This window comes from Entelurus aequoreus, linkage group LG06 (genome assembly GCF_033978785.1).
Source record: "Entelurus aequoreus isolate RoL-2023_Sb linkage group LG06, RoL_Eaeq_v1.1, whole genome shotgun sequence".
Taxonomy (NCBI): domain Eukaryota; kingdom Metazoa; phylum Chordata; class Actinopteri; order Syngnathiformes; family Syngnathidae; genus Entelurus; species Entelurus aequoreus.
This window is the reverse complement of record NC_084736.1, coordinates 45,488,727-45,507,285: the sequence shown is the minus strand read 5'-3', so window position 1 is coordinate 45,507,285 and position 18,559 is coordinate 45,488,727. Positions and strand designations below refer to the sequence as shown.

Genomic DNA, 18,559 nt, shown 5'->3' with positions numbered 1-18,559 from the left:
GGTTTTCTGAAGTGTTCCTGAGCCCATGTGGTGATATCCTTTAGAGATTGATGTTGGTTTTTGATACAGTGCCGTCTTAGGGATCGAATGTCACAGTCATTCAATGTTGGTTTCCGGCCATGCCGCTTACGTGGAGTGATTTCTCCAGATTCTCTGAACCTTTTGATTATATTATGGACCGTAGATGTTGAAATACCTACATTTCTTGCAATTGCACTTTGAGAAACATTGTTCTTAAACTGTTTGACTATTTGCTCACGCAGTTGTGGACAAAGGGGTGTACCTCGCCCCATCCTTTCTTGTGAAAGACTGAGCATTTTTTGGGAAGCTGTTTTTATACCCAATCATGGCACCCACCTGTTCCTAATTAGCCTGCACACCTGTGGGATGTTCCAAATAAGTGTTTGATGAGCATTCCTCAACTTTATCAGTATTTATTGCCACCTTTCCCAACTTCTTTGTCACGTGTTGCTGGCATCAAATTCTAAAGTTAATGATTATTTGCAAAAAAAAAATGTTTATCAGTTTGAACATCAAATATGTTGTCTTTGTAGCATATTCAACTGAATATGGGTTGAAAAGGATTTGCAAATCATTGTATTCCGTTTATATTTACATCTAACACAATTTCCCAACTCATATGGAAACGGGGTTTGTATATTGCAGCCTTCTGCGATAAGAATACATATCATGATATTTAATTTGGCAGGTAAATGATAATAAAATCATTGCAAAACTGGTTACAAGCTCCTATTTTAGCTGCTGACGTATGCTGTAACATATTGCTTAATTTGCTGTTGTATTATTTTCTCAAAACTATTAAAATATATTTGCTCATTTACTGGTAATATTTGGGTACATTCTGTGGTAGTAGGGTTCTATCTACACTTCTGTTAAAATGCAAAAAAACACTTATTCTTCTGTTGCTTTATACTTTACATTAGTTATGGGAGATAATACAAATTTGGGTATGGATACAATACCAAGTAATTACAGGGGCACTATTGGTCATAAAAATGCTGACACCGACACCTTAAATTATTAAGACTAGTGAATGATTACAATTTTTATTACAATTATGATTTAAAAAAACACAGGATGGCGGTAACAATTTCAGTTAAATATTTAACATTAATTCCTATAAAAGGGTCGGATTTAAATCCTTTCGTTTTTTTCCCTTAAAGCCCTCCTGTGTACAGAGATTTATTTTCTGAGTTTGTAAACAATGACAACATTTTTTTTGATAATAAAGAATATTGATCTAACCACTATAGTATCGATTTGTTAACATTCAAGAGCTCTAGCTTAGTGGTTAACCATTAGCATATTCTATTTACAGTGTGTAGTGTAGCATGTTTAGCTATTCGTTGTCCTCCAGTGACAATAGTATATTAATATATAATAGTATCTTTATATAACTTGTAACTTTATTTAATGAACATCTTGGGCATCTTTTACAAAATGTACATTTTTTTTTACTCTATTTTATCTGTTATTTTACATAATTTGTTACTTAATTTTTTATTTATCTTTGTGTCTAAGTGCTTCTCCTGTATTTTTGGTGCTACCTGGTGCTGGAACTAGAATTTCCCCGAAGGAACTTTCCCAAAGGAATTAATAATTACTTTTATGAAACGTAGTTCATGGGTGTCAAACTCTGGCCCGCGGGCCAAATATGGCCCGCCGTGTAATTTCACTTGGCCCTTGAGGCGATATCAAATTAACACTAGAGCTGGCCCGTTGATTATATACAGCGGCGGTACCGCGGTAAAACCGCATTCACCGCTAATTCTCATACTTGCCAATCCTCCCGGGAGACTCCCAAATTTAAGTGCCCCTCCCGAAAACGCCACGTCCGCTTTTTATCCAGTCCAACGAGTGCTGGCCCAGTAACTCAATATGTGCGGCTTCTGCACGCATACACAAGTGAATGCAATGCATACTTGATCAACAACGATACAGGTTACACTGAGGGTGACCGTATAAACAACTTTAACACTGTTAGAAATATACACCACACTGTTAACCCACACCAAACAAGAATGACAAACACATTTCGGGAGAACATCCGCACTGTAACACAACATAAACACAACAGAACAAATACCCAGAACCCTTTGCAGCACTAACTCTTCCGGGACGCTACAAAATGTGTGTGTGTGTGTCTGGGGGTATTGGTGGTAGCGGGGGGTGTATTTTGTAGTGTCCCGGTAGAGTTAGTGCTACAAAGGGTTCTGGGTATTTGTTCTGTTGTGTTTATGTTGTGTTACGGTGCGGATGTTCTCCCGAAATGTGTTTGTCATTCTTGTTTGGTGTGGATTCACAGTGTGGCGTATATTTCTAACAGTGTTAAAGTTGTTTATACGGACACCCTCAGTGTAACCTGTATCGCTGTTGATCAAGTATGCCTCGCATTCACGTGTGTGCGCGTAGAGAAGCCGCACATTTCTTGTGACTGGGCCGGCACATTGTTAAAATGGATGAAAAGCAGACGTGATGACAGCTCGTAGAGGACGTTAAAGGCAGTGCTTTTAAGGCACGACCCCAAGACTGTAGTCCGGGTGGGCTACGAGATATAATGACTGATGGACACCTTCGTTCGATAATGAAGGTTGCCTCAGCTCAAAGCCTGAGCCCCGACATTAATGAACTAGCATCCAAGAAAAGATGCCAGGTATCTGGCTTGGGCACATCAGATTAGATCTGTGTGTTGCAAACTGAGCAGTTTAAAGTCCTGAATGGTTGGTTTATTCATTATTATTTTATTTTCAAATTTATTAGCCTGTGGAAAAAGTTAATGTTGATATTTACCTCAGAAGGCTGCAAATAGAAAAGATGCATTCAATTTTTATTTAAATTGTATTTGATATAATGATAAATGGGTTATACTTGTATAGCGCTTTTCTACCTTCAAGGTACTCAAAGCGCTTTGACAGTATTTCCACATTCACCCATTCACACACTGATGGCGGGAGCTGCCATGCAAGGAGCTAACCAGCAGCCATCAGGAGCAAGGGTGAAGTGTCTTGCCCAAGGACACAACGGACGTGACTAGGATGGTAGAAGGTGGGGATTGAACCCCAGTAACCAGCAACCCTCCGATTGCTGGCACGGCCACTCTACCAACTTCGCCACGACGCCATGCCATTGATATTTTTTTATTATTATTATTATTATTTGAAACTCGATTTTGCATGTCACTATAAAGTTATATAAGCCTTGCTTGTTCAATATTCAATGCAAAACTTGTTTGGGTCCCTATTAAAAGGTTAATTTGTCCAACCTTGACCCGCGGCTTTGTTCAGTTTTAAATTTTGGCCCACTCTGTATTTGAGTTTGACACCCCTGACGTAGTTTATTAGCTGCTATGGAGGAACATATTGCTGATTTAGTGGTGGCTTTGCACTGTGGAGGGACATTAGTCACTAGCGCGAATGCTACACTGCGTTGAGGACGCGGTCGTTTGCTTGACACTGCTAAAGTTGCAGCACACAGCTGGAATGTGTTAACATGCATTATCTAGATATAATGGTACTGTTAAAAGCTGTATCGTCTGCCAAATTTATAGCATATGTATTGTGAATCGTCTGTATCGCGCAACCCTAGCCAGCATTAAATTAAAATAGTTCATTGAGGATGTTACTGTATTTAATTCAGGCCAATGCCGTGGCAGCTTTTACAGAAAGACCTGACCAATCGTCTTGAACTTTGTAAAGGAGTCGGGTAAGAAATGAGCAAGATTTCAGTTATAACAATATTTTTGGTCAATAGTAGATGAATACCGTATTTTTTGGACTATAAGTCGCAGTTTTTTCAATAGTTTGGCCGGGGGTGCGACTTATACTCAGGAGCGACTTATGTGTGAAATTATTAACACATTACCGTAAAATATCAAATAATATTATTTAGCTCATTCACGTAAGAGACTAGACGTATAAGATTTCATCGGATTTAGCGATTAGATATATAGATATATAATCATTAGGAGTGACAGATTGTTTGGTAAACGTATAGCATGCTCTATATGTTATAGTTATTTGAATGACTCTTACCGTAATGTTACGTTAACATACCAGGCACGTTCTCAGTTGGTTATTTATGCGTCATATAACGTACACTTATTCAGCCTGTTGTTCACTATTCTTTATTTATTTTAAATTGCCTTTCAAATGTCTATTCTTGGTGTTGAGTTTTATCAAATAAATTTCCCCAAAAAATGCGACTTACACTACAGTGCGACTTATATATGTTTTTTTTCTTCTTTATTATGCATTTTCGGCCGGTGCGACTTATACTCCGAAAAATATGGTATATATTTTGACTCTGAAAGTCAAATGCTCCTCACCTATGTTAGTGTCCTTCCAGTACTGAGCCAGATGTTCCCCCATTGACTTAAGTAAATGGCGATACTCTTTAGCATCAGCAAAGTCTTGCTTATTGTGAGTAGGCTCAAGAACTAAATATGGGACATCTACTACGCCGACAACACCTCCGCAGGCCCTGTGTGAAGCAAGGACATTGTAAAACCTCTTAAGCACAATCATTTGTATTAAATAAAGTCAAGGGTGCGCACTACTCACATGCCTCCCTCAAGCTGAGGGCCGGTCTTCTCGTACATTTTGATAAGACGAGAGCAGTTATACACAAACATCCCATCCAGGTCCCTCTGTTCAATGTTCACTCCAAAAATAAAGTTCAACTCTTTGGGCTCTTTTAACGCTCTGAAAGAAAAAATAAGCGACTAAGCCTGTGTTGGTATTCTGATGTTTTTATAAACTTTATATTGCAAGACAATGAATATACTGACTAAAGCAGAGGCATGCTGTTGGGATTTTTTTTTTACTTGCATTCCATAAAAAACTCTAGTATAAGTGAAGCGCTAACATTTTCAATATTGTGCAAAAGTTAGTTAATTCCAGCAATTAGATTTGCCAAGTGAAACTAATATCAGCTCATAACAGACAAATAAAATATTTCAAGCCTTATTTTTATATAAGTTTAATTATTATGGCTTACAGCCTGTGAAAACTTGGAATTGACAATCAGAGAAAATTTGGGGTTTTCAAAAACTAAGTTATGATCATCAAATTTGTAACAAATTAAATATTGACATATCTCACTTTGCATGTAAGAAATTCATATGACATATTAGTTTCACATTTAAAGCTGAACTGCTAACATTAATGAACTTTTGCACTATATTCAAATTTTTTGAGTTCCACCCGTAAGTAAGATCTACTGTGTATATAGTTTATCATACTTTTGTTTGGCCTCTAGAATTATTTTCTTCATGTCAGCGTCCCGTCTGAGCATCATGGCCGAATCCTGAACCTTCCTCAGGATAGTCTGAAAGACAAGAAACGGGGAGGGATACGCTAGGTCTCAATAACCCTGAGCAGTTAAAATGTACCTTAAAGAGAACAGGCGTTTACCCGAGAGTCTTTTGACACATCCTCTCCAAGTCTAGCCTCCATTGCCAAACGCTTGCTCTCAGATTCTCTGGCTTTGTCCTCCGCTTGAATTGTTGGAAGAATGACCAATTTAATGTATGAATGTTAAAAAGACCATTAAGGGATGATAAAGGTGGATGTCTATCACTCATTTACCAAGTTTAGCGAGATGATCTGCTTTCTTGACTTCTTGCTCGGCACGTGTTTTAAAACGAGTTGATGAGTACTTATAAACTCTGCAAAAGGAGAAAGGACGCCAATGAACGCCTGTCGCAGGATTGTTAATGTTATAATACACATCTTGCGACATTACCTTGGTTTGTAAAGACAGCAGGACAACCTTTTGGTCCTCACTTTATGTCCCTGTATAAAAATCCTCATGCGAGGGTCGATGTACAGCACAGCTGCGTATGCTCTGAACGACCTCCTCTCTGGTTTCCTGTAAGCGAGTGGGTGTCGCAGCAATTGTTGTTTGCTCAAGGTGTGATATTTTGTTCAAGTTGAATTAAAATATAATTGCTCTGTGCTCACACTCCTTCTGTAGGTGTTCCAGCCATCAGTATGTCCTGGTGATCCATCTCTACATCCAGCTCTGGTTCTCTGTTGTCCATAAGCTTCAGATTATAGATGATCACCAGTGTTCCTTTACACGTACCACAAATTAGGAAATCACAATGGGTCAAGCATCTCAGAAGGGTAAATATACAGTAGAACCTCAACTTTTGAGCTTAACTGGTTCTGTGATGGCGCTTTTAACTCAAAACACTTGTATTTTCAAATCAATGTCCCCCATTGAAATTTATTTTTGGATATTAAAAAAACATACATTATGTATTGTTTTCATTTTTTACGTGTTTTCCTTGTGAAGTAATTGTTTCTATCTCTGTACTTTACTGTAATGTTATGAAGATTATTTCCTTTTTTATTATTTCTTCTGCTAAAATCAATTTAATTGGGGCTTGCGCACACCAAAAACAGCACACTTAACATGCCCTTTAAAAACAACAACTTTGAAATGACAAATATTGTATCAAAATAATACTTTAGAAAGTACTGCTAACAGTTACCGTAGTTTAAAAAAAATAAAGTAGTAACATACAGCATTTATCTTGGAGAGTGGACTTCTACGGTAACTCCATCCAGCTGCTTCTTTGTCAAACACACCATTAGCAGCTTTTCAATAATTTAACGGACAATTGTCCACCATCTAGATATAATTTGAACATCCTTGGTTGGTGTTATCTACTCATTCTGCTTCAGTATGGTGCAGACTCCCAGCAACATGCTCAAATTTCCTTACCAAGTGAACTACACGGTCAGTCATGTTTTTGATACCTACAATGAATTTAGTCTTTTCTGATGTAATAAAATATTGGATACATTATAAGATTAATGCATTATGGCGTGAGCTTGCACGTAGTTTTGGATGCCTCTGTTTGCGGGATTTTGGGGTCCGGCAGCTATATTGTGACGTCACTGCAAGGTAGAAGCACTTATTTGGACATGAATGGTGCGTTCCAGTTGTACTGGGAAGTTGGAATTTCCCCTCCAGGGTTTCCTACGCAGAAGGCAGAGTATTCACTACCCCTGCGTTGGCTTCAAAATGGCAAATAATAATAGAGGCTTCCAAAATATCCTTTAGCACTTATGACTAGTTTTTTTTGCACTAAATTATCTGTATACGATGTATTGTCGGACATTTATAGCGTACAAAGAAATGTTACTGTAGTTCAATGCTTCTCAATTATTTTCTGTTGCACCCTTATAGAAAGAAGAAAACATTAAGCACACCCCCCACTTCTGTTTAGCTTCTGTTGTATAGTAGATTTGACAGTATTTGCAGTTTTGAGACACAAGATGGCAGTAGTGTATACAAACTGTTGAACACCACAGGTAGTTTGGGAAGCTACGAGTTAGACCGAGACCTTGGAAGTGCGAGGATGTTGCTGCACTGTCTGCATTAAAACCAACAAAACACATTTTTGTTATTGTTATTGATATATCGTATCTTGATATATCAAGATACAACAGTTCCTCTTCTCACTCCATGCAGAGAATAAACAGCGACACAAGATGGTGCAAGCAAATATGGTAGTTGAAACTGTTACCCGATTGCCAGTTAGCATGTCCCTTCCATTGCTCAGTGATCCCTTCCCGTTTGTTCATGCAATGAGTTTTACTTCGTAACTTCCGGTTTCTTTCAACCAAAATATCTAACAATTTATCGAACGCATTTTATTTTGATATCAATCAAATGTCTATCGTGAAATACAATGACACCATTTTATCGCCCTACCCCTAAATGTATCCTTATAAACATTAAAGAAAACAAACAAAATTGTTTTTATTTTTTTTTAGATCAGCAAAGAATAACTTTTTTTTAATTGTGTGACTGTAAAATGAAAGATAAAAAGTGCATATTGATTTACGACATCGTAACTGGAAGGCTCATAATTCTGCTGTGACATCATTCTCAGATCCGACTTTCAACTTCCGAGGTTAATGGAATGTACCATAAATTAAGCTCTGAGCTAGAGGAGGCAGAGCTCCTCTCCGTCTGCTTCATGCCATGAGAAAACACAAAACATTGTAAGATAATATTGTTTTAATCTAATCGTGGCATGAACATAACACCGACTTGTGACATGCAGTGACAACTGTTACATGAATGCTTCTAAAATCAGCTTTTTCAAAGCACTCTCTGAAGCAATCAGTTTGTACAAGTGTACCTAATGTTGTTGCCGGAGAATCTATACAAAGTTTACTAAGTTAATTTTCGACCGTGTGTGGAAAAATAATTGTGGTAACGATTTGAAGATATATATGTTTTTTTTACCAAGTGTACATCTTTAAAATATAAATTATGAATCTTTAAGAGAAAGTCGGGCATCGTTTCATTTGCAATCAGGGAACGCCTCCAGAATCGAACAGCTTTCAGACAAAAGAAAATGGAGTATAAAGGTGACTGTGTACACCAAAGCATATCCAATACATATTATCTGGACCACAAAAAAGAGTTTAAAATGTAATTATAATCGTCATAGGTCCCCTTTTACTCAAGGAATATCATCCGCTTCTTCTCAGCACTGTTTCTCACCCAATTTCTTCCTTTGCATGGTAGAGAAACAAATTTAGGTTGATCTCTAATTATAAACTAATGTTAGATAGTAAGACCAGCTGTATTAGCCGAATTTACGTATGTTCACTGTGACATTTACTACGCCAACTAATGGCGAGGGTGATTGTAACTCAAATGTTTGCTTGTCTCTTAAAGTACCAGTATAATGAAAGAAAAACATGTGATGCTGAGTTGTGTTTCATTGTATCCAATAAACCATATCCAATTGTATTTCCATTCTGCAAAGTATGTGAAAATATCCTCTAAACATCACAAATTGCCACAATTTCAGACAGACATTGTGAATATTCTGCTCAGAATGTAAATTTCAGTAGATTCAGGGTCGATTGACGTCACGGTGGAAATTCATATGCACTTTGCCCATATCAGCAGATCAGTCATAACGGAAATACGCAAAAATTGAAAAGATATGTGCTGTCTATCATTCACAAATCCCTATGTATGACAAGAACACATGTTTTTCTTTTTTTATGTATTCTAAATCATGAATAAATAAATAACTAAAAAGTCAGCTAACAATTAAGTCAACGGGGGCCCTTTATTCCGCCCACAAAGCCATCTAAATAACCAACCAAAAACCTTTCTATTTACATATTGTGACCTGAATATTAACCAAACAAACGCAATATTGTTATTATAAGCACTGACGCAGACAAACAATTTTTTTCCGGCGCATTGATCACAGAGAAGTAGCTAGTTAATGCTGCTGTACTTTGGGCCGGTTGGTGTCCTGCTGCTGCATTGCGTCTTGGCTTGTCAAAGTTATTCTAGATTATAAATCATGCCTCTAATCTGGATAAGAGAATTTAGCCATAATTCGAGAAGTTGTTCATCTGTGACATTCAATTTAGTTTGTATTTCTTGTTCAGCCCTTAACAATACTGCTACAAGTACATGATGCTATAGTGTTTTACTAAAGTTGGATCTGTTTAGCGCACAGCTTCTAAAACTTGTAGTTCATCCTCCTTATATTCAGGCTAAAAAAGATAAGGTTCTGGATAGGCATGTAACGGTATCAAATCTCACGGTACAATATTATTTTGGTATTAAGGCCACGGTATGATATTATTGTGGTATATGTCCTAAAAAAAGAAAGCTTAAAAATGTTATATTGTGTAAAATTAAGTCACAGGAATGTTTAGGATAAGCATACTTACTGTAACTGAACAAAAACAATGTTAAACTGTTCTAATCATATGTATTACTACCAACACAATTTTTAAGTGCAAAGAATTGTGCAGGGACGTCCACTGTTTTAAGCAAATATATATAAAACAAACTTACAGTTGCATGTCTTTAAAGTGACAATGTAAACATCCAGTGTAAAATAATATTGTTAACTTCAGTGTCTTTCAACTTTTACTTTCTGACAAGCAGTGTCCTCCATAGTGAACATGTTCATATCAATCTGAAAAATGCTGATTCTCAGAAGTTAAACATTTTAACTTTTAACAATGTAAATAACTCACAAACTGATATTTGGCTTCACTGGCTACAAATATATTTTCTGGGTGACAGTTTATGAGATGGCATTTTGTCTAAGGTGTACACTGCCTTCCGCCTGAGTGCAGCTGGATAGGCTCTAGCCCGCACGATACATCGAGAGAACCAAGTGGTGGAAAAATAGATGGATGGATTGAGGATTGATCAAGTAGTTATTCAGTTTCCTCATATTTACTCCGTTTAACTTTTTTTTAGGTTACTATCTCCGTGCTGTGCAACGTGACAGGCTGTTTCTGCGTCTGTCGCCTTGGAAACACTGGAGACGAAAGTATTGCTTTGCAGAACTCACTTTCTTACCTCTGGGCAAAGAGGTTATATTTTCGCCAGGGTTTGTTAGCAACATAAGTCAAAATTGTTGTGGATAGATTTTGGTGATATTTTTCAGGAAATATCCCAAAAAACAATTCCTCTCATCAAATACGAACACACTACTCTTTCTGCTTACAGCATTCCATGCCCCCACTTTGGCGCACTGCGCTGCTCAAAGGATTCGGTTTATTTTCAGAACTACACTTCAAGTTTGTGTTTGACACCGTCAGGCGTCACAGTATTATTGTGAGGACTTTGAAACCGAAATACCGCAGTATCTACTGTACCGTTACATCCCTAGTTCTAGATCATAATTTGCCACAAAGTAATCGTTGTTGGCTCTCACAAAGTCTGCTTGATTAGCATTGTTGTTGATGGTAAAGGGATCTGTGTTTCCCACCTCTACGTCACAGAGCAGGTGACTGGCCTGCTCATTATCTCTCAAAATGGCTCGGGAATCTCAGACATATTTTGATCATACCTAATTACGTGCAAACTTTGTAAGTCTTCCGGTGTAATAAATCAGATATATATATGATAATAGCTTCAACATAGAGGCAACTTTTTTATTATGCTGGTACCGGTACTTTAAAGTATAACAATTAGTCAAAAGACAGCTTTATCTCAAAAATACTCTTAAGTTGAGGTACCACTGTACAAAGAAAATGACACATTTGAATGCGACATGTACAGTTGAGGGTTGCCACACATAGGCATGTGCTTACCGCTGCTACTTTCAATTTTGCTGAACTGCTCCATCAATTCTTGTTGGCTTTTAAAAGGAGAGTATTTGAAAATCAGCTCGGTCTCGGTGGCGTACTTCTCTGGGTCAGACGTCAATGGCTCTTTGGTCACTAAATCCCAGGAAGGGAGAGGCACTATTACCTGAAGATGACAGGGTGGGAACATTTTACAACACAATAGGGTCCTTAATGTTAAAAATAAAATAAAATGTATAACAGATCCATTATTCATAAAGAGTATCAATATAAACCACACATTTTCAGGCAGAATAGATTTGGTTGCAGGTAATTAAATGTCAAGCAACAACCAACCTCATCGAGTCCTTCTTCTTCATGAAAAGTCCTCGACAGAAAAAGGCAGGTTAGATTGTTGCCCTTTTTTGTAAACAGGATGAAATCTTTCCCAATACGCATGGATCCCCTGTCAAAGAATACAATCAAAAAAAGTTTCAATAAATAAATGTGACAAAAACATATACGTGCCAGACACATTATTTCACAGTCACAAAAGCATTGAGGAGCTTACGATTTCAGCCCATTTCCATATTGGCCAATCTGAGTTGAGTCTGGGGACCGTTTGCTTGACTTTCCAAACTGGATCACATGCGTTGCATCGCCTAATTAGGAAAACACATAAATCATATTCAAATTTTAACACATAAGAAGAACATCTGCCTGAGATTCAAATATTGAATCCACATTAAACACAATAAGGAACTAAAATAGGGCTGTCAAACGATTAAAATATTTCATCGCAATTTGCATTTTGTCCATAGTTAACTTGTTTTCTTTAATAAATGACAGATAATTTTGAAGTTTTTAATACTATAGGCATGGGTTTGCTTTATGCAAATGTTTGCATGCAGCTCAGCACAAAATTTCAAGGCGCAGACTAGCCCACCTTAGAACATGACTGACATATTACATTAAAATAATGTAATAACATCCTATACTGTTAAAGTCTGTTTTCAACTTATAATTATGTGTATTTTCCTAAAATATACTTTCCTATTAGTCCAAATTAGGTTTTCTTTACATTGTAGAATAATTTGAACAGAGTAGAGTTTAAGTGCAAATTTTCAGGGATCTAAATGAAAATGTACCTAAGCTCAACTGCACCAGTGCACATTAATCGATGTGTCAGCAAAAATAGCTTCAACATAAATACCCTGGAATTAGCACAAAAGCTAAATTGCATCCATCCGTCCTATGGCAGGTAGAAAAAAACAGACACACAGTATGACACATAGACAATACGGACACACTAAACAAACAATAACACCACAGGTACAACAAATCAGAGTTTTAAAAGTTTGGCACGTTTTCCTTTTTTTTAATTCTCGCCTTTTCAACGCCATCCAAGCTCTTTTTACTTCCCATTTGCTTGTTTTACTTGCTCTCACAAGCAGCGCATGAGCTCAAATAGTACCTTCCTGCTTGTGACTGGGATGCCAGTGCATTTTCCAGTACTTACGGTGTGGACCGACGGACATTTTGTCCAATCAGAAGCCCGGAAAAGCAGCAAAAGCTGACTTGGTGGCATTACCTCTGTTATGTTTGTTTTAATATACTAAACGTTAGGATTGGGCGATATATCGAGTTTGTAAGATGTATCGATATATTTTTAAACAAGATATGAATTAAGAAAAAATCGTAATATCGATATAATTTTTTTCACATTAAAATGACCAAAGACCGCTTATTTGTTGTGTTCCTTGTTCGCCCTGCTTCCCACTCCCTCGCAACACCCCAAGGGCTATTAAACCCCTCCCCTTCCTCCTTCCAAGACGTGCTTGCACTATCTCACCCACTGCACTGACCCACAACAACAACACAAAATATACTGTAAAGATCAATGATTGGTTGGTTTACGTATAAGAAAATCCGTGATTGGTTGGTTGGTTGGTTTAAAATGATGAGTCACGATTGGTTAAGAGTAGGGCAAAACATTACGATAGGCCAATCAGAGGCAAGATAGGGCGGGTCATCCAACCAGGAAAGGAAATCACAACAGAGGCGCACGTCCCAAATGACGACGAGAGAGTCGGAGAAAAGAGTAGAGAATTTTCAAGTGAAATGTACGCCGAAGTGAGGAAGATCATAACCGCACTATTAAGTAAAGTCACTTACTTTGCGCTGACCACTTTTAGTCGGACCACAGAACCGTACGTGACAGTCCATTACATCGTCGACTGGGAATTAAAAAGTGCCTACCTGCAAATTAATTTTTTATCTGAGTTTGATACATGTATTATTTTCACAGCTATGTTATTTATTTTATATAGAAACAATATTTTTCTATTGTATTTATGTTATGTAATTCTGTACTACTTAAACAGTTTATTTTCTGTGCTGTAACTACCCATCTTGACTAACTGGGTTTATAAAAGTTACAAACGTTTACACTACAGTTATTATTCACTTCAATTTCAGTGAATATCGCTCAAAAATGAATATCTTCATATGTATATTTTAACCGAAAAATATATCGAGATATATCGAATATCAAGTTTAAGCAAAAATATATATCGAGATATACTTTTTCGTCCATATCGCCCAGCCTTGCTAAATGTACAATGACAATTAAATAATCTTTGAAACCAGCCTGAAATTGCACAAAGACTCTAGAACTTTTTTTAAGTGCCTAAAGCGTGCCTGTGTTGCCGAAACCCAACATTTGAGGAACTATAACATGTTTTTTGAGGAATTATAACATCAGCAACATGATGATATATATGGGCATGTGTGGTGAAGTGTACATTATTTCTAAAATCAGCGCACCCTAACAAGGAGCCAAGAAAACCACTTCAATGTTTAAGTGCCTAAAGCAGACGGATGTGTGTTTGCCCCATGGAATTATAACACATTTAATCATCAATATAGTGGTATATGTGCAATGAAGTGTATATTGTTTTTAACATCAGTACACACTAACAAAGAGGAAGGATACATCATTGGTTTATTTTAGTCACTCGGGCGCATTATACCCGCACACACAGTAGCGCCCAGCTCCATCTACCCAAATGAAACACACGCAAGTTGACTTCATGATCTGTTGTAAAAACATGAGATAATGTTGCACCTTTCTTATGACACAAAGCAAAACGTCTTGCTTGTCCAAGTTGTCCCATCAGCTGGAAGTCTGACAACGATCATATCCCAAACAGTTGACTGTCATTGACATCTGGCAGGAGTGTCCGAAAGCCCAGTTTGGTGCCTCTTCTTTTATCAATGTATAGTGAAAATGGCAGCATGTTCAAATTCAAACATACAGTAAGTCTTCTTAGTGTGTTAAAGCCAGCAAGGCAGGGTTGTTGAGCGTGACGTCATCAGATGAGTACTAGTCTCCGTTTGAGCCGTGTACATGCATATGCTGAGGGGAGAGTTTTGGAACTCTTCACCTTGGCCAGCGTTTGCAAAACTCTGCGTTTTTAAGGACAAAAGTATGTGTGTGGACAAGAGGCTAAATGCAGAAGTAAGTATGCGTTTATTAAGTATCCGTGTTTGTATGGACAAGGCCTAAAGGTCTGAGATGATATTGTGACACCTACTTGGGTCCATTCCAATGCCGTCGTCGAGAAAACACAGCATGTAGCCGCCCCGCAGCTCTGGCTTTTTCTCTGTTAAAGTATAAAGGTGTCAAGTAGCTGAAATGTCAATTGTCAGTGTATTCTTTGTTCAAATATACCTGTGTAAATGTCAATTCTTGTGGCGTTGGCATCTCTGCAAAAGGAAAACAATCATGTGATTACAAAACAAACATTTTAGTGCTTAATATCAGCTATAAAATCAACACACACACCTGGAATTGTCCACAAGCTCTGCTAGGGCTCCAAATAAGAACTCATGGGTTGTCCTGAAACCAAATACCATTCAGGTTATTCAGTCAATAAAAGACACACTAAGCATTAGTTAGAGGGGGGAGAGTAATCAGGAGGGATACAGCGTCATACTATGAGATGTTTTAAACATAATTCATATAATCTCAATTTAAACCACTAGCACAACTCATGTAGTAACCTGACTCTCGCCAGATCCTTGTAGTTCGCTGAGCTCCACACAAGGATCTGGGACTTCTCAATAGGAGATGTATTTCAGAAGCGGCCTTGTAAAAAATCATTGTATGTGATTGGATAAACCACTCGTCCGTTATCTTGAATGACGTGCTACTTCAACCACCCACATCGAAATCAACCCGTGACGCTGATGAGAGCGACGCTGGGAAATCCAAACCCGGTCGGAAGAAGAGCCAAAACATCCTTGCCACCAAAATATATGCCTTCAAAACCGTTCTCTGTTCATCTTTTAAAGAATTAATATTCGATAGATTCGACAAAACAGTTGCGATAGCGGAATCAATGTCAGCACACGACGCAGCGAGGGCTGTTGTTTGAATCAAACAGTCCCTTCTGCGCTACGTCACATCTATGAAATCCCGCCCGGCGATCCTGTTTGGTTCATTATTTTTTGCTATCTTGAAGGAGTTTGCAATGCCTTCGAGCCCAGACCCCTTGTGTGGAGCTCAGCGGACTACAAGCGTCTGGCGAGAGTCAGGTTACAACTCATGCAGATGCAATTGATATTTTTCATTCAACAAAAAATACAAGTGATGGTGTCTGTTGTCACATTCAATGGAAATGTTTAGCCATTTAATTTAGAGTGATATTAGAGTAATGCAGCAGTGGATACTACCAAGATCAAGGAGCAGGTTTGAGTCCAAAGTGAAGAAAGGCCAGTTTGCCAGACCACTACAGAGGAAGACTGTACAGGACCTCACACTATCAATAATGCTCGATTCTCAGTGATAAGAGCCTCGTGGGAGAGCGATCTTAATACCAACATATCCGATCAACACTGGGACTCTGCCCTGAAACTGGTCCACTCTTCCTCAATATGTGCCCATCATAGTCTCATCCAATGCAAAGTAATCCATAAAATTCACTACACTAATTCAAAACTATCCAAAATCTACCCCACTGTTAGCAATACCTGCAATAGATGCAAACAATCTCCGGCTGATCATGTCCATATGTTCTGGTCCTGCTCTAAACTATGTACCTTTTGGGAGGACATTTTTGACACAATCGAAAAGGCATACGGTCAAAACTTTCCCCCCAACTCATTATCAGACATTTTTGGCGTATGCCCCGATAACACGTGCCCGGTACCACTAAAACGCGCTGTTGCTTTTACGACCCTGCTGGCCAGACGATTGATCATGTTTAATTGGAAGCTGGCTCGCCCCCATCACATGGCCGTTGGATTAGAGAGGTTCTCTACAATCTAAAACTGGAAAAACTTAGGTTTTCGCTAAAAGGCTCTTCTCAAGCGTTTGAAAGCTCATGGAGTCCTTTCTTGCTGTATGTCAACTCTCTTGGCTTATGCCCAGACGCAGATGAGGAATAATCTCCCTTTTATTTATTATAATTATTATTATAATTTTTATTTTCTCTTTTTTCTCTCTCCTTTCAGCCTGTTTGTCTGTCTCTGGCCTCGTATGTGTGTGTGTGTGTGTGTATGTGTGTGTGAATGTGTCTGTCTTTGTCGTCTTACTTGTTATATGATTGTGCCATATGTCCCTTTTTGGTGTGACCTGAGTGGGGTGGATGGGTGGTTTGGGTTTTAAGGGAAAGGGTGTGAATAATTTACTGACTTTAAAATTGTACTGTTTCGACTTGCACTTTTTTCTGTCTATTTGAAAATGCCAATAAAAAAAGTTGTATTAATAATGCTCGATTCTCCCTGATGTGGACATTTTGACAATAGAAAAAGGCGTAACCAAATATAGATTATGGTTGTGTATAACTCTATCCTATGTGGATAGCACACTGCATGTGATGAAAACTGTAAACAGAGTGACATTGTTCTGTCTGCAAGGATGGACTTACGAGTTTGTGTGCAGGTATTCAAAGGTAAGTTGAGCCCTGCTCAGGTTGCTGTAGCTCGAGTAGGCCATGGCCTTTCTCAACTATCCTCTCGCTGACCACTGATCTCTACTCTCCAGGGTGCAGTCCTTGAGCAGAAGAGAAGGAAAATGAATACAATTATTGTTTTTACATCGATACAGTCGTTGTGATAATATGCAATATCCACACTGGAAGGATCGAGCGCATCTCAGAAGTGACCGGTGGGGTTGTATTGTTATGGTTACCGTGCAGCGAGTGTGACTGTTGCGTTTTTACGTTTGTGAGACTAAATTAGAAGCAGTTCTGAATATGTTCCTAGTGTAAGCAAATGAATAGACATTCATGATATGAAGGTTTGAAGCATAGAGCGTACGTTGACACCAATATAGGCCAACATGGCTAAGTAGCGTTAGCATAGTTGACACACTGTTTATGAAGTCGCAGTAGCTAACGTTAGCTTTGTAAGCGGGCTTCAATAATATTATGACTTTCCAGCTGTTATGTCAACCGGTTCAAAAAGGACAAAATACTTTGATACATTTCGTTTCCCCTTGCACAAAATAAGGAGTTCAGAAGGTTCTTTTTACCCGACATAAGGCGTTCAGAAGGGCCGCGTGGAGTCCGCGCGTATATTGGGTTCAGAAGTTGGATTTCTCCTGGCCTGCAAAGCCACGCCTCTTCGATGGGTTGGCGATCTGTGAATGCAATATTTTGCTGCCACCTTCAGCTTTGGAGGTGGTACTACATACTCTAAATCATTCTACTCTTAAACGCATAGTCGTCTCTCGTCACATTGATTTATTTTCCCTATAAGTCTTTATTGTCATAGTGCAAACATAAATACATTTTAGTGAGGCTCTCAATAAGAAGAAACCTTAAAATGATGAAAAAAATATTTAAAAAAATACTCCAAATAAAAAAAGACTGTAAAGGTGACTAAAAGCTGTTATTTCATGTTTACAGAGCTCTCATAATGTTGAAAACGTATTTAGAAGGTCCTAAACAGTTTTTTTTTAAGCTCAAGCTATTAAAATATTTGGTTTATAATTATTCATTTCTACTTGGCGGACAAATTTACTTAGAGTATCGTGGTCGTGTGTATGAAAAAAAGGCAATTTATAAATACATTTTGATGTCCGGGACCTGTTAACAGCAATAAACGAGGGACGACTAAAAAGTTCTAGTTGCAACATATTATACTCACCATAAGAAATGACATTGACTGACAGACTGCATATATACAGTGTATGTATAATATTGATTAGATATAGGAATATATGATATTCATTGTATCTACATGATATTCATTGTATCTACATATACATATATATGTATATAATATATACACACACATATATATATATATATATATATATATATATATACATACTGTTGCGTTGACCAGCATTCCTCCAATGGGGAATTCAAATTGCTAGTCTCTCCCAGATTCTTTTTATGGCACATAAGCTGATGTTTATATTCAATCAACAGGCAGTAATTGGTATTTTG

The 18,559-nt window shown here is 37.9% G+C and overlaps 1 protein-coding gene across 2 annotated transcripts in view; it reads right to left on the bottom strand.

The window, feature by feature from the left end:
• The window catches only part of morc2 (MORC family CW-type zinc finger 2), a 33,272-nt gene extending 15,500 nt beyond the window's left edge, over positions 1–17,772 (bottom strand). For both annotated transcript variants that reach the window (XM_062050789.1, XM_062050790.1), the window contains exons 1-15: positions 17,638–17,772; positions 17,033–17,157; positions 14,947–15,000; positions 14,833–14,867; positions 14,696–14,764; positions 11,671–11,761; positions 11,457–11,565; positions 11,127–11,286; positions 5,982–6,093; positions 5,764–5,889; positions 5,607–5,686; positions 5,433–5,515; positions 5,261–5,346; positions 4,581–4,721; positions 4,346–4,500 (exon numbers count right to left, since the gene is read on the bottom strand). In XM_062050789.1, the coding sequence (XP_061906773.1) occupies positions 4,346–4,500; positions 4,581–4,721; positions 5,261–5,346; positions 5,433–5,515; positions 5,607–5,686; positions 5,764–5,889; positions 5,982–6,093; positions 11,127–11,286; positions 11,457–11,565; positions 11,671–11,761; positions 14,696–14,764; positions 14,833–14,867; positions 14,947–15,000; positions 17,033–17,100 (1,369 nt within the window). In that variant the 5' untranslated portion in view covers positions 17,101–17,157; positions 17,638–17,772. The remainder of the gene's footprint in view (positions 1–4,345; positions 4,501–4,580; positions 4,722–5,260; positions 5,347–5,432; positions 5,516–5,606; positions 5,687–5,763; positions 5,890–5,981; positions 6,094–11,126; positions 11,287–11,456; positions 11,566–11,670; positions 11,762–14,695; positions 14,765–14,832; positions 14,868–14,946; positions 15,001–17,032; positions 17,158–17,637) is intronic.
• Between the last annotated feature and the right edge of the window lie 787 nt (positions 17,773–18,559).